The sequence below is a fragment of the Elgaria multicarinata genome, chromosome 5 (genome assembly GCF_023053635.1).
Source record: "Elgaria multicarinata webbii isolate HBS135686 ecotype San Diego chromosome 5, rElgMul1.1.pri, whole genome shotgun sequence".
NCBI classification, from domain to species: domain Eukaryota; kingdom Metazoa; phylum Chordata; class Lepidosauria; order Squamata; family Anguidae; genus Elgaria; species Elgaria multicarinata.
This window is the reverse complement of record NC_086175.1, coordinates 3,265,078-3,279,412: the sequence shown is the minus strand read 5'-3', so window position 1 is coordinate 3,279,412 and position 14,335 is coordinate 3,265,078. Positions and strand designations below refer to the sequence as shown.

The 14,335-nt window shown below is 41.6% G+C and overlaps 1 protein-coding gene across 1 annotated transcript in view; it reads left to right on the top strand.

Annotated features, from left to right (window-relative positions):
- NSD2 (nuclear receptor binding SET domain protein 2) overlaps window positions 1-14,335 on the top strand; it is a 139,994-nt gene that overhangs the window by 85,543 nt on the left and 40,116 nt on the right. The window contains exons 11-12 of the mRNA XM_063125913.1: window positions 660-783; window positions 9,913-10,113. Coding sequence (XP_062981983.1) covers window positions 660-783; window positions 9,913-10,113 — 325 coding nt within the window. The remainder of the gene's footprint in view (window positions 1-659; window positions 784-9,912; window positions 10,114-14,335) is intronic.

Below are 14,335 nucleotides of genomic sequence, written 5' to 3'. Positions count from 1 at the left end.
ATTTAGATGCTATGTCAGTCAGAATTGGAAGTAGATTTCTTTGACTTTTCTTATGCCATAGTTGGAGATGAAGAGACCATCTGTGGCCATTTTCCCCTCTAGTCAGTGCCCATGGCTGCATTCAAAATTACTTTGCCTACAGTTTACTAAAGAGAAAATGTAGCTTTGAGTTAGTGTTGCATAAATAGGGAACCTGGCATTTTCATAAAGCATTTATAGAGGAGTACGTTTACTGGAGCAGGAAAATGCAGATACGGTGAGTGCTGTGAAAGTACTTTGCTAGTTATTGTAAATGTAAACAACACATTTCTAGATCTGGATCATCCCTTAAGGTTGGAAGCTACGCACACCTACCTAAGAATCACTTATCTCTAAGTGAGCATGCATAAGATTAGGCTATACACAATTTTAATTGCTCCTTTAGTTTACACTTAAGTTAAATTGTATGATCCAGAGGGTAGTTAATAAGTGTAGAAGGGGATTTTCCTACTCCTTTACATGTATACATATGTGGTTGAAAGTAAGGCTCAAAATAGTCTGACAGATAATTTAAAATAGAAATGTGATCCTAGATTTGTCATAAAAGTAAGAAAGGAAATACAGCTGAGAAAGAAAGAAAAAAATTGTCAGCATTCTCTTAACTTTTCTCTTCTTAAAAGCTCTGTGAAAAGCCTGGGGACTTGTTGCTTTGTGAAGGACGGTGTTTTGGTGCTTTTCATGCAAGCTGCACTGGAATCTCTCGAAAGCCCTCTGGACACTTTATTTGTAGCGAATGCTCTTCAGGCAAGTCTTGTTCATGTACACTAGCAATTTTTGCATGTTTTGTTTGAAGAAATCATTTTAGATCATGCTTAGCTAGAGGATAAAGTGCCTCGTATTCAGTTAAGGCAGAATTATAGGTGAAGTAAGAGTAGTTAGAATAGTGTAACTTTTATTTTTCTATTCTTTCTTCATTTTCAACCTTGCTCCATAATGCTAACCACAGTTTATTGATAATCTATCTCATTATTTGTTCCATATGCACAATATCCCTTTACTCTTCTGCGTAGAATCTCATTTTCCCCCATTCCTTTTGGACATCAGAGACTGCCACAACTAGAGAGAGGATTTTGACCGTGTAATTCCTTGGAATTATTGTTTGGATCAGGTTTTCTTACACTGATTTGAGATTGGGAAGGAATTTCCTCTGCATCCTTTGGCTTGTGAATCTAAGGAGTTTTACCTTCACCAATGTATCTTAGTTGGCTTGCATGAGTAATCTGGAATTATGTGCTCTGTAAGCACTTTTTGCAGTGCATGTTTTTCTGCTTTTGGCCCTTGGCGGGGCTGGATTGAGTGAGCTGGCTTATGGGGATGTTATAAACTGATGGTCCTGCCTTTGGTCTTCTTCAGTGGTTCTCCTGTAGTGCTGATTTAGTGAGCCATGTATATGGAGGATAGGTTACTGTCTGTTGATACCATTTGGCAAGTGTGAGCTACATAATGCAGAGTTGGGTATATTTCATACAGGGTCTAGAGCTCCGCATGAGTCTCCTGAGGGACAAAGGCAGCCATCTGAGGATTCATCTCGACCCTACAGAAATTGTATGTCCTTTGGAATACTGCTGAGGAATAGCCAGCTCCTTCCAGTGTTTGGGAGGATTCTTTTCCCAGGGGATGAGGGGCAAAGAGAGAACAGTTGTAAGTCAGGTCTAGTTCTTGGCGTCACCTTAAGGAGCTGTATTCCGATCTAGGCCTTGCTGAGTGTTTTTAGTCTATAGTTCCAGTATTTAGGAAGTCTTTAGTTGCCAGTTATCTGTAGCTGAACAATTGTCTTCAAACAAAGCAGGCACCAAAATTGTTTTAGGTGGGTTCAATCTTTGGTTATATACTAATAAGAATTAGTAAGCGAAAAACCTTCAGATCCATTTTTCATTTTTATCAGTAACATGTGCACTCTCAAAGCATAACATCAAAATATTACATCAGATTTTTTAAAATCTTGTTATTTTAAAGGAAAGCATTGCTAAAGGGTGCAATCTATGAATTGTGCCCTCAATGATCAGAAGCCCCCAAACTCTGAGGCTTTCAGTTATCCAATGCAGAGCAGGAGGAGTAATGGACGCAATCTTTGTCTCATCCTCCTGCTCTGCATTTTTCACTAGATGGGCTTTTTTGCCCATCTAGCAATGGAACTTTGAAGGGAGAGGGAAGGAGTCAGGAGAGGCTTCAGGATAGCTTGTATCTTGATCCCTCCAGTTCTCTCTCATCCCTGCTCACTAAAACACATCCTTTTCTCCCTTTCCAAGGTCACTTTCCAACCTTGGAGGGCAGCCAGTGTGGTTCTTCCCATTCCTGCTACAAGGGGATGGGGGAGAGGAGATCAATCTGATGCCCTCTTCCAAGGTCGGAGCACTGTCTCCAAGCTTAGAGGGGAAATCCCCACTAGCCTATGGCCCCCAAGACAATAATACTTCCTAAACATTTCTGGTTATCAGAGACTTCCATTCTTAGGGGTCCCCCCTCCAAACATGCAATATCTCTCTCTTATGTGTGGATGGTACCATATTTACAACATGGGTTCCACACTCACTTCTAAAGTTCAGAAATATCAGAGGTATGCTACCTCTAATTCTGGAGACCACATAGTAGTCATTGATAGCCTTCTCCATGAATTTGTCTAACCCCTTTTTAAAGTCATCCAAACTGGTGTCCATCACTAGGTCTTGTGGCAGAGAATTCCATAGTTTACCTATGTGTTGTGTGAAGATTTATTTTTACCTGTCCTAAATCTCCCTTCAACTTCATGGGATTACTCCAGGCACTAGCATTATCTCTCCACTTTCTCTATACCATACATAGTTTTATTCATTAAACAAAAACCTGCGTTTTACAAAACAACGGTAAGGCTCTAAAAAGCAGGGAAATTGGGAGTTAAGGCTATTTTCTGCCCACATCTGTTCTAAAGTATGATGTTTTCCAGCATTAAGATATACGATACATCAAGGAACTCCAAAAGATGTGCATCAGTTTAAATAGACAAACCAAATGAATCACCCTAACCCAGATAATTCCTCAGAGGTCAAAATTAGTTTTCAACTCATGGCATAGGTTGTCTGTTTATTGAATATCAGACATATGGTGTTGGGGGACTAACACAGAGGATTTTTCTTACGTGTTTAGCAATGTGAGATCAAAGGCAGAGCTGGACCTAATAGTTTCATGTTTAAGGATTATTTTAAAACTATTGATGAAAATGATTTTTGTCCTCCCCATGATATGGGAGTTGCAGTGCAACACATCTGGAGAGCAGCAGGCTGGAGAAGGTTTGTTTACACTTGGATCCTATACATGTTTTCTCAGAAGTCAGTGCTGCTGAGTTCACTAGGGCTTCCTCCCAAGTGGTATAGGATTGCAAACTAATCTCATCTGAAAGGAGTTCAAGACAGCCAAACTAATCCTTTTCTGTTTCTATCACTCTGATGAGATGATGTATTGTGGAGGGATTGTGGGGAGTGAACAGTATATTTTGTATAAACACATTTTAAGAAGAAGAAAAAATTTGGTTCTTTGAAGGGCAGGATATTGACCAAAAGTTGAAAGTGCCAGCACATGCTCTGGTTCTACATCTGCAACAAATACTGCCCATTTTATGATCAATCATGTTGCTGTGTGTGAGAGAAAAAAATTGGGCACCCCCTGTATTTAGTAAGGATATAGAACAGCATTCCCCATCCTGCTGTCCTAGCATTCCTGACCATGCGACATACTGACTTGCAATGATGGGAGTTGTAGTCCAACACCTTTGGAGGGCACCAGGTTGGGGAAGAGCTGCTCTAAAAAAAAGAGAAGTAGGTGGCCCTAAGTTGTTCGTCATCAGTTTTCCACAACCCCAGTCACCTCTGCATATCATATTATCCATCCTATCTTCATGGTTTATGTGCTTTGGGCGAATGAGAATTTCACTGGCACTTTCTGCTTCCTTAGGGAGGATGTAGCATTGAGGCTTGTGAGCCTTAACTCCCAATTTCCCTGTTTTTTGGTGCTTGTTTGAAAACTATAGAGCCTTAACATTGTTTTGTAAACCGTAAGTTTTTTGTTCAATGAATTTCATGGCTTTGTGTAACGGATGACCAGCTGTTATACAATTGACAACCAAACCAGAATCAGCCAGGATATTACACCATGTTGACATCCAATATTAAATCAAAGCTAGTGTTATGTGTTGAACTCACTTTTCAAATTAATGAACCAAAATGCTTACATCTCCCTCATTTTTAAAGATAAGGAGATGTAACTTGGTAGCATGGTAGCTCTTAAGTAGGGATATAGCCATGGCAAGTTTGAATCAGATCTGTTCATGCCTAGATTTTTAGGATTTTTTAAAAGTTAAAACAAATCTCCTCTTTGGGGTCTAGGACCTTGAGCAGTACAAGTTTTTTAAAAATGAAATAAAGATAAAGAGATGAAACTTGGCAGCATGGTAGCTCTTAAGTAGGGATTTAGGCATGCCAAGTTGGAATCAGATCGGTTCATGCTTTGATTTTTAGGTTTGTTTGTTTTTTAAAGTCAAACTTTTAAAAAATCCTAAAAATGAAGCAATTAACCGATCAGATTCCAACTTGGCATAGCTCAATTCTTGCACAGGCTGCATTTCCATCCCTAGATATTTACTCAAAGTAAGAGCCATTGAATTTCCTTGGTTGTTGAAATGCAATATACTTTTAGATTTGCCAGTCTCCGCACTCTATATGTGTTATGAATGCCTGCTCTGTTGCCTCTATAGTTTCCTGCAAGGCCCAGCTAGGGGAGGCCAGTAAATTAAACCCAAGGGTGGAGGGTGGAATTCCATCAAGCTCATCTGAGAGCAGATGCTGTAGAACATGGACCTTCCAGGAATGTTGAGGCTGGATTTCTGGCAGACCCAGCCAGGCAATTTTATGGCCTGTTCATCCCTCTGTTTGGTAGCCCACAGGAGCACCTGCCTCATAAAGCAAATGGCCACATGAGAACTATTATTATGGTCTGCTACTTTGTTTGTCTTTAATAGTCTGTGATCCAGACCTCGTCAGAAGGGGGAATAGTGTTACGTGGTTTGGGTCAGTCTAAATTATCTCCAGGGGTCCCTTACTCAGTGCCTCTGACTGCAAAGAGATTGAGGATTTCCCCCCAACTCTGTTACCCTTGAAGTTGAAAATAGATTTTATAACACAAGCTGGAAAACAATGAATACCCCTTTAAACTTGTTAAACCAATAAAAACATGCCACACAAGGTCTTAAGATATTAATGGTTTATAAAGAAAAGTAAATGCAAAAGAAAATCACATACAGAAGTGAAATGTGAAACATTACATTATTATTATTATTATTATTATTATTATTATTATTATTATTATATCTGTATCCTTCCTTTTGCTGAATGCTGGACCTCAAGGCGACATTACAAAATGAAAACATATACAACTAAAATCTATAAATAGAAATATACAAAAGTTAAAAACATTATTAAATACATTTCAATATTAAAGCATTTAAAACTTTAAAAATATATAACTATTTAAAAGTCCAGAGCTAGTCTAGACTGCAATGATCAGAACCACTATGCAAAATACACTACAGTTTAACTCTTTCTAAAACTTATGAGAAAAACAGTGTGACTAGGCCGAAACCAATGTTGTAGGCCCAGAAGCACTTTGAAAGGTTTCAAAATTGTACTTAAAAACTTACAGTTAGCCCAAACTAATTAAATGGAGTGTTTGAAGCTTTCAATTTTATAGCGGTATGGACCAAACTCTTAGAAAAAAGGAAAAGAGCACTGGGTGTGGATTGGGGGGCAGGGGGATGAAAAGGAACGTATAGCTCCCTATTCCAAGGAGAGATCTGAAGACCAGGTGATCATGGATCCAGAGGAAGGCCGAAAGAGATCTCTGCTGAGTTCTACACCCTGCTTCACCAGTGAGCAAAAAAACAAAGTGGCCTTGGAAAAAGATAGCCCAAAATACTCTCAAAAAGCCAAAGGAAAACATGTTCCAAAAGAAAACTCTTCTTCTCTCGAAAGGGAGGCAAGAACCAGGCTGAGTCTGTTTCTCAGAAAGCCAGGGCTGCTTATGAACTAAAGTTTCAATCCCATTCAATTCCATAGCTTTCTTATGGTAGGGTCTAAAACTAGGCTGCTTAGTGGTTAAACCAAAACCCAACAATCAGAAGGAATGATTCCACTAAGGAAATGACTGCAAGAGGATCCAGGTGGCCATTTTAGTTTCAGCATACCCTATTTCTTCGATTCTAAGACACACTTTTTTTCCCATATAAATATCTCAAACCAACATTTCGTTCTGGCACATGTAAATTTCAGCAAGATAGATTGGTGAAACATTTTTTATTTTATGAACGTTAGAATGACACCCCACCCCCAATTACTGCTTTATAATGGTGGAATGCAGAATCTATTTGCATTTAACTACATGGACACTGCAGTGTCTATGTAAATACAGTTCTATCATGTCTCATTCTTGTTTAATCAAAGAAGCCCCAAATGTTGCAACCTCTTCTCATGGGATAATTGCTTCATTTACCTGACCCTTTTGCTGCACCTGTTCCAGCTCTATAGCATCTTATTTGCAATTCAGCGACCAAAACAGGGCACAGTATTCCAAGACCTAGTTCACATGTAATGATAACCCATGGATTGTTGTGGCCATGTAGGAGTGAGCAAGCGAGTTTGCTGTGTTCCACATGCTCATTGCTTCTGTTTTACATCCACATAGCCTGTTTTGTGGTTATTACCCTGGGCTATTTGTCCCTGAACGATTCTGATGTCACTTCAAACAATTCAGAAATGGGGGTGTTGAAAGCAGGTGCAAAGCAGAAGCAGTGAGCATGCAGGAAGCAACGGGCTTGCTCGCTCTGGCACACTCCCGTCAATTCATGGGCTAACCCATAAATTGGCATTATCTGCAAACCAGGTCAATGTGGTTGCACCATAGATTTATATAATGGCTGGGAACGGACAAATTCAGAGAAGTGTGAATACTGAATGGCAACTGCATTTTGGTTCATATATTGTTTCGGCAATGTAAATTTACGTAGGTTTGCATCAAAATGCAAACTGAATACATTTCTCTGCCATCCCTAAAAAAGGCATTACAATATTGGCAGTTTTATTTTCCGTTCCTTTCCTAGTCATTCCTAATATGGGATTCCCTAACACAGCTTGCACCTCTTCATATTCCTGTCAATTATCAGCTGGGAGGCAAGACATGGTCACTCAGTCTTGCTCACCACTCAGGTGCTGGGTTGGCCGTTAACTATCACCAAAGAGCTTTTCCAGGTGTTGTGGAGTCTAGCTGTACTGTGCTACTTTGGCAGCCGCAGAGTGTGGAGCCAGGCAGGCACAGCTGAGCTTGCCAAATTCATAACTTTACCTAGAAAACTTCCAATTCAGGGGGAGCCAGAAGGATGCCCCAATGGGCATCATCACTCTGAAATCTAAGGAGCCTCTCAGCTGGAGGAGCACTCTGGCCATTGTAGCTCACCACATGGGAGAGCAGAGTACAGATCTGAGCGCTCCCACTTTTGAAGACAACTGCCTTGGAGTAGAAGTAACCCAGCAGTGGGGAGCAGGTGTTGTCAGAGCTGCTAGGCCTAGACCCTGGAGCCCTCAGATCTGTGCACTACTGTCCCAGGTGGTGACCCAGTTCATCTGGGACTGTAAACTGCTGAATATCATCTAGTCTGCATGACTGAAAAGACTGCATACTGAGTGTTTTGAACATCAGTTGATCCACTAAAAGATCACACTACCCAGGGGATGGGATTAGGAATTTATTTTTATTTATTTATTTCATTTATATACCGCCCCATAGCCGAAGCTCTCTGGGTGGTTCACATAAGATAAAACATTTAAAAGCAATATACAAAAGATATAAACCACAAAAACATGCAGCATGACTCTGCACGGATCTTTCAGATGCTTTACCAAATCGTTTTTCCGGTGGTAGCTTTTTCCACAGCAGGGACACTGAAAGGGCTTCTTCCCAGTGTGGACACGCTGGTGTATGAGGAGCTCTCTCTCTATCTGCAACTGCTTCCTGCACTCGAGGCACGTTGGCCGATCCCCTGTGTGGACTTCTTCGTGCCTCTGGCACCGCCGGTACTCCCAGTAGCTTTTTCCACCGTACCTGCACTTGAATGGTTTCTCGCCTGTGTGAGTTTTTTGATGGGACTGGAGGTTGCACTTGGGTGGCGAACTTTCTCCCACACTCGACACAGGAAAAGGGCTTCCCACCTGTGTGAGTCTGCATATGTTCCGTGAGGGCTTTCTTGTAGCAGAAGCTGCTCCTGCAGTTTTTTTTACGGGGCCGTTCGCCAGTGTGAATTCTCTGGTGGTACGTTAGGGTTGACTTGCACCAGAAACTCTTGTCACAGTCGCCACACTGGTAGTGCCGTTCTTTTGAGTGGAACTTCAGCAAGTGGTACTTCAGGTTGGCGCTGGTGGTGTGGCTTTTTGTGCACTTGGTGCATGCGAACGGTTTCTCCCCCATGTGAATGACCTGGTATCCCTTCAAGCCCACCTGGGACTTGAACTTCTTCCCAGATTTGACACACGGGTAATGGCCCAGGTGACACTTTTGGTGGTTCCGGAGGACTTTCGTGGAAATGAAACGTTTCCCAGATGTGTTGCATTGAAACGGCTTCTCTTCCCTGTGGAGTTTCTCATGTAGAATGAGATATTGTTTCTGGCTGAACGCCTTCCCACATTTGGATCATGTGAAGGACTTTTCCCCAGAATGGGTGGTGGAGTGAGTGTTGAGGTTGGCCCGCTGGCTGAACTGCTTCCCACAGACCTCACATGGGAAGGGCTTCTCCCTTGTATGGGTTCTCACGTGCACCATCAAGTGTTCGCTATGACTGAACTTCTTCCCACATTCTCGGCACTCGAAGGGCCTTACCCCCTTGTGGATCTTCTTGTGAGTAAACAGGCTTTCCCGACTGCCTAGGATTTTCCCACAGTATTTACATTTGCTGCCTCCCTTTCCCATTATCTTGCCCCGGATCCTTTCTGCGTTGGCTGGACAATCTCCCATGCCTGCGACTCTCCTTGTCCTCCAAACTTTTAGGGCGGGTCTCTTGAGATCCTGGACTTTGAGAAGGTCCTGGTCTTTCCCGAGCTAAGGAGGGGCTCTGAGCACCCCCCGGCGAGTCCTCATTGTACAACTCCTGCCCTTGTTCAAGCTTGGAAATGAGCTGACACAAAGGACACTGCTTTTGTACATTAGTGAAAGAAGCCACCCTGGTGCCCATGTCAGGAACAGGGGAACTCATGTTGCCTGTAAATTTCCACTCCTCTAAACAAAAGGAGGATAGCCTAACCTACTTTTCATGCTCTGTTTGGACAGATTCAGGCAGAGATTACTGGAAATGTTTCTGCACCTTGTTTTGCGTTACAGTTGCTGCTGTCGTTTTTTTTATTTCCATTGTTATCTGAGAGCTGAAGAAGGCTTCACTCTGGATGGCATTACCTTGTGGATTCTGTGGATCCTCTGAAAAGAGACTAACCAACAGTCTACCTTTAAGGGAACAACGATATACACATAACATAACTTTTCCACTTATGCAAAGAAAATGAAAGAAATCAGAAGAAAGATTTATTGTATTGCTTTTTGAATAGAGCATATGCTTATAATTTATCACCAACAAAAGGCACAAATGGATAGAAGCATTTAGGGTTGAAAAGACTGATAGGAAATGAGTTACCGAGAAAATGCATGTGAACAATAAATTTGTGACAATGTTGATATGTATGGTGGTTTTCAATTTAGTAATGTGGGGGTTTAATTCCTGATGTTTGATTAATTACCCACAGCCAGAATTTAATCTGGTTTTGTTCTAATCTCAAAAAATATTCAACTTTGTTTTTCATTTTTTATTAGGTGTTCACACATGTTTTGTGTGTAAAGAGAAAAAGTCAGAAGTGAAACGCTGCATAGTATCTCACTGTGGGAAATTTTACCATGAAGCTTGTTTGAAAAAATTCCGCATGACAGTTTTTGAGAACAGGGGCTTTCGATGCCCTCTCCACAGTTGTGTGAGCTGTCATGTTACTAATCCTTCAAATCCCAAAGTATCCAAAGGTATTCTTTTCTACATATTTTTCTTACAACTTTAAAGAGCTTTCTCAGAGGCAGTTCACATGCCATCAACAGCCTAGATTAGTGGGGGGGGGCAGACCTAAGGGGGCCCTCCTGATATTATTAGACTACAGTTGCCATCATCCCTGACTATTAGCTATATTGGCTGGGGCTGACAAGAATTGGAATCCAATATTATCTAGAGGTTCCCCACCCCAGGCTAGATGCTGTTGCATCTGACCCCCACACCACGGGCTGCAGCAACATGAAGCACATTTGTCAGGTGGAAACTCCCAATAGCATGAAGAGTTTCAGTACCAGGAGTAGAAGCCATCCGAATTTCTGTGAACTTCCACATGGCCACACAGAAGCAGGTGGGCTATGGATAAGGTAATGCAGGGGTAAGCAACCTGGTGCCCTCCAGATGTTTTGGGCAGCAACTCCCATAAGCCCCAGCCAGCATGGCCAATGGTCAGGGATTATGAGTGTTGAAGTCCAAAACATCTGGAGGGCACCAGATTGCCTACCCCTGAGATAATGCACACACCACTCCTCAGTATCTTAAAGATGGGTGGGGAATGTTCTCTTGTGATGGGAAGCCAGCAAATGGTGGTTGCCAATGCCCTCCATAGTATTCTTTTCACAATTGTATGAAAACCTTATCTTTACTATTCCATGATGCTTTCCTCCTTTCTCTGTCCTGTGTGATATTCCTTGTGAAAATAACAATGACATGTATGTTTTCATCTTTTTTTCCCCATGGATTCCCAGATTTGGAAAAACAACAACTGATGATCTAATCCATCCCATTGCCACAAGTAAATAATCACACACATCATACCTGTGAGACGAAAACATCTTCCCGCTCCATCTGACTAGATTATTTCCCAAATTTAAACAGGTGTATCTGAGATGCACCAGATTAAGAGAGAATAGAACAGCTTCAAAGGTCAAATCTCACTCAGATCTATGAATCCATCTGAGTTTTCTAGGCATCAAGAATTAACAAATATGGGTTGTGGTCCCTGAAATCTCACTCAAGTCAAGTAACACAAAGTGGTACCACAAAATATCCACATTTATTGCTCAAAGAGAAGTAAAGAATAATAAATCTATGTAATGATGAAAGAAGCAAAACACATTACTACATATAATGCAATTAGAATGATTAGAAGTATGATAGAAATCATGGCTAGCATATTCCTTAGTAAAATTAATGTTCTGTTCCTCTCAACTATAAAAGCAGTCTTCATTAAGATCTTACAATTAACAATCTGGCAAGCATGGTTTACAGAGCTTAGGTAATCGTGTTTGGTAGGCATCTCATTCTCCCAGGATCTATCTGGGCAATCAGATCTAGTTCTTGCTTTTGTAATGCTTTTTGTAGATGACCTCACCTTAGATTTTAGAGCTAAGCCGTACCGCTATTCCTATTTATTTCAGTGTAACCAGGTCTGCCACAAACACTAGTAACATCCAGATGAAGATAGCCATGCTAAGCTAAGCTACGTGCTGCATCCAGCACTTGACCAACCATTCATGGCAGCCTTCCTTAATTTCTAAGAATACATTCCATTACTCGCTGTTTTCCGACAACAGACACAATTCATCACATCTGTTACTGATCACTTACAGTCAGCATATACAGATATTAGGAGTAGCACTCCTATGAAATGAAATGAATTCTTATCAACAATACACATTACATTCATACTGGGCCAGTTCAAACGACACTCTGGGTTTTGTGGTTAACGTAACCATGGCCAGCTGTGGTTACGCTAACCACATGCAAAATGGGTACCCAGACGACACTTTTAACCCTTTTGTGGTTAAGTTTGCCTTAACCACAAAAAGGTTAGGTGCAGCACCTGAGTCCTTCATGGGACTTTAAGGTGATAATCTCTTTCAGTTGCTATGATATTAGAAGCCAGGCATCCTGACAGTCCTTCAGTCTAGAATGTCTATGACCAGCTATTTTCATACATTTTTTCTGCACTTATTGGCTTTGCCTCACCAGTGCAATATTCCACAGCACTCCCTCCTCACGGGTGAGTCTGGTTTGCCCATCGTTGGCCATGCTGGTTGTTTCCAATGTGAGTTGTCCACCCACATCTGTGGAACCACAGGTTCCCCACCCCATTTAAGTATTTTAACATTATAAACAGCTTTGGGTGGCTTGGCAGAAAGAAGGCCTGGGAACTACAGACTAGTCAGTCTGACATCCATCCCTGGGAAAATTCTGGAGCAGATTATAAAGAACTCAATCTGTAAATACCTTGAAATCAGTGCAGTGATGACTAGAAACCAACATGGATTTGTCAAGAACAAGTCCTGTCAGACTAATTTGATCTCATTTTTTGATAAGGTAACCTCCCTTGTGGACTGTGGGAATGCTGTGGACGTCATATATCTTGACTTCAGCAAAGCTTTTGACAAAGTGCCCCATGATATTTTGATTAACAAACTAGCTAAAAGTGGGCTAGATGGAACAACTATTAGGTGGATTCACAGTTGGCTACAGAATCGGACTCAAAGAGTGCTTTTCAATGGAACCTTCTCAAACTGGGGAGAGGCAACGAGTGGGGTGCCGCAGTGCTCAGTCCTGGGCCCAGTGCTCTTCAACATTTTTATTAATGATTTGGATGTGGAGGTGCAGGGAACGCTGTTCAGTTTGCAGATGACACAAAATTGGGTGGGATAGCTAATACCCTGGAAGATAGTAACAAACTTCAAAGTGATCTTGATAGGCTGGAGTGCTGGGCTGAAAACAACAGAATGAAATTTAATAGGGATAAATGCCAAGTTCTACATCTAGGAAATAGAAACCAAAGGCACAGTTACAAGATGGGGGATACTTGGCTCAGCAATACTACAAACGAGAAGGATCTTGGAATTGTTGTAGATCGCAAGCTGAATATGAGCCAACAGTGCGATATGGCTGCAAGAAAGGCAAATGCTATTTTGGGCTGCATTAATAGAAGCATAGCTTCCAAATCATGTGAGGTACCGGTTCCTCTCTATTGGGCCGTGGTTAGGCCTCATCTAGAGTATTGCGTCCAGTTCTGGGCTCCACAATTCAAGAAGGACACAGACAAGCTGGAGCGTGTTCAGAGGAGGGCAACCAGGATGATCAAGGGTCTGGAAACAAAGCCCTATGAAGAGAGACTGAAAGACCTGGGTATGTTTAGCCTGGAGAAGAGAAGATTGAGGGGAGACATGATCTCTTCTCGATCCTCCCAGAGTGCAGGACACGGAATAACAGGCTCAAGTTAAAGGAAGCCAGATTCCAGCTGGACATCAGGAAAAACTTCCTGACTGTTAGAGCAGTACTACAATGGAATCAGTTACCTAGGGAGGTTGTGGCCTCCCACACTAGAGGCCTTCAAGAGACAGCTGGACAACCATCTGTCAGGGATGCTTTAGGGTGGATTCCTGCATTGAGCAGGGGGTTGGACTCAATGGCCTTGTAGGCCTCTTCCAACTCTTGCTATTCTATGATTCTATGAGGCATATACAGTCGTGTGAAAAAGAAAGTACACCCTCTTGGAATTGTATGATTTTACATATCAGGATATAATAATCATCTGTTCCTTAACAGATTAGGTAAATCTGTAAAAATTAGGTAAATACAACCTCAGATGAACAACAACACATGACATATTACACTGTGTCATGATTTATTTAACAGAAATAAAGCCAAAATGGAGAAGCCATGTGTGAAAAAGTAAGTACACCCTTACTGCTTCCATAGGAATTAAGATGCTAAGTAGCAGACAGGTGCTGCTAATCAAATGCCCGTGATTAATTGATCATCAGCAAGTATGACCACCTCTATAAAAGTCAACGTTTTTTCAGTTTGCTGGTCTGGAGCATTCAGGTGTGTGTTAAGCCAAGGAGGAAAGACATCAGCAATGATCTTAGAAAAGCACTTGCTGCTGCCCATCAATCTGGGAAGGGTTATAAGGCCATTTCCAAAGAATTTAAGTCCATCATACTACAGTGAGAAAGATGATTCAAAAGTGGAAAACATTCAAGACAGTTGCCAATCTTCCCAGGAGAGGACGTCCCAGCAAAATCACCCCAAGGTCAGACCGTGCAATGCTCAGAGATATTGCAAAAAACCCAAGAGTTACATCTCAGACTGTACAGGCCTCAGTGAGCATGTTAAATGTTAAAGTTCATGACAGTACAATTAGAAAAAGACTGAACAAGTATGGTTTGTTTG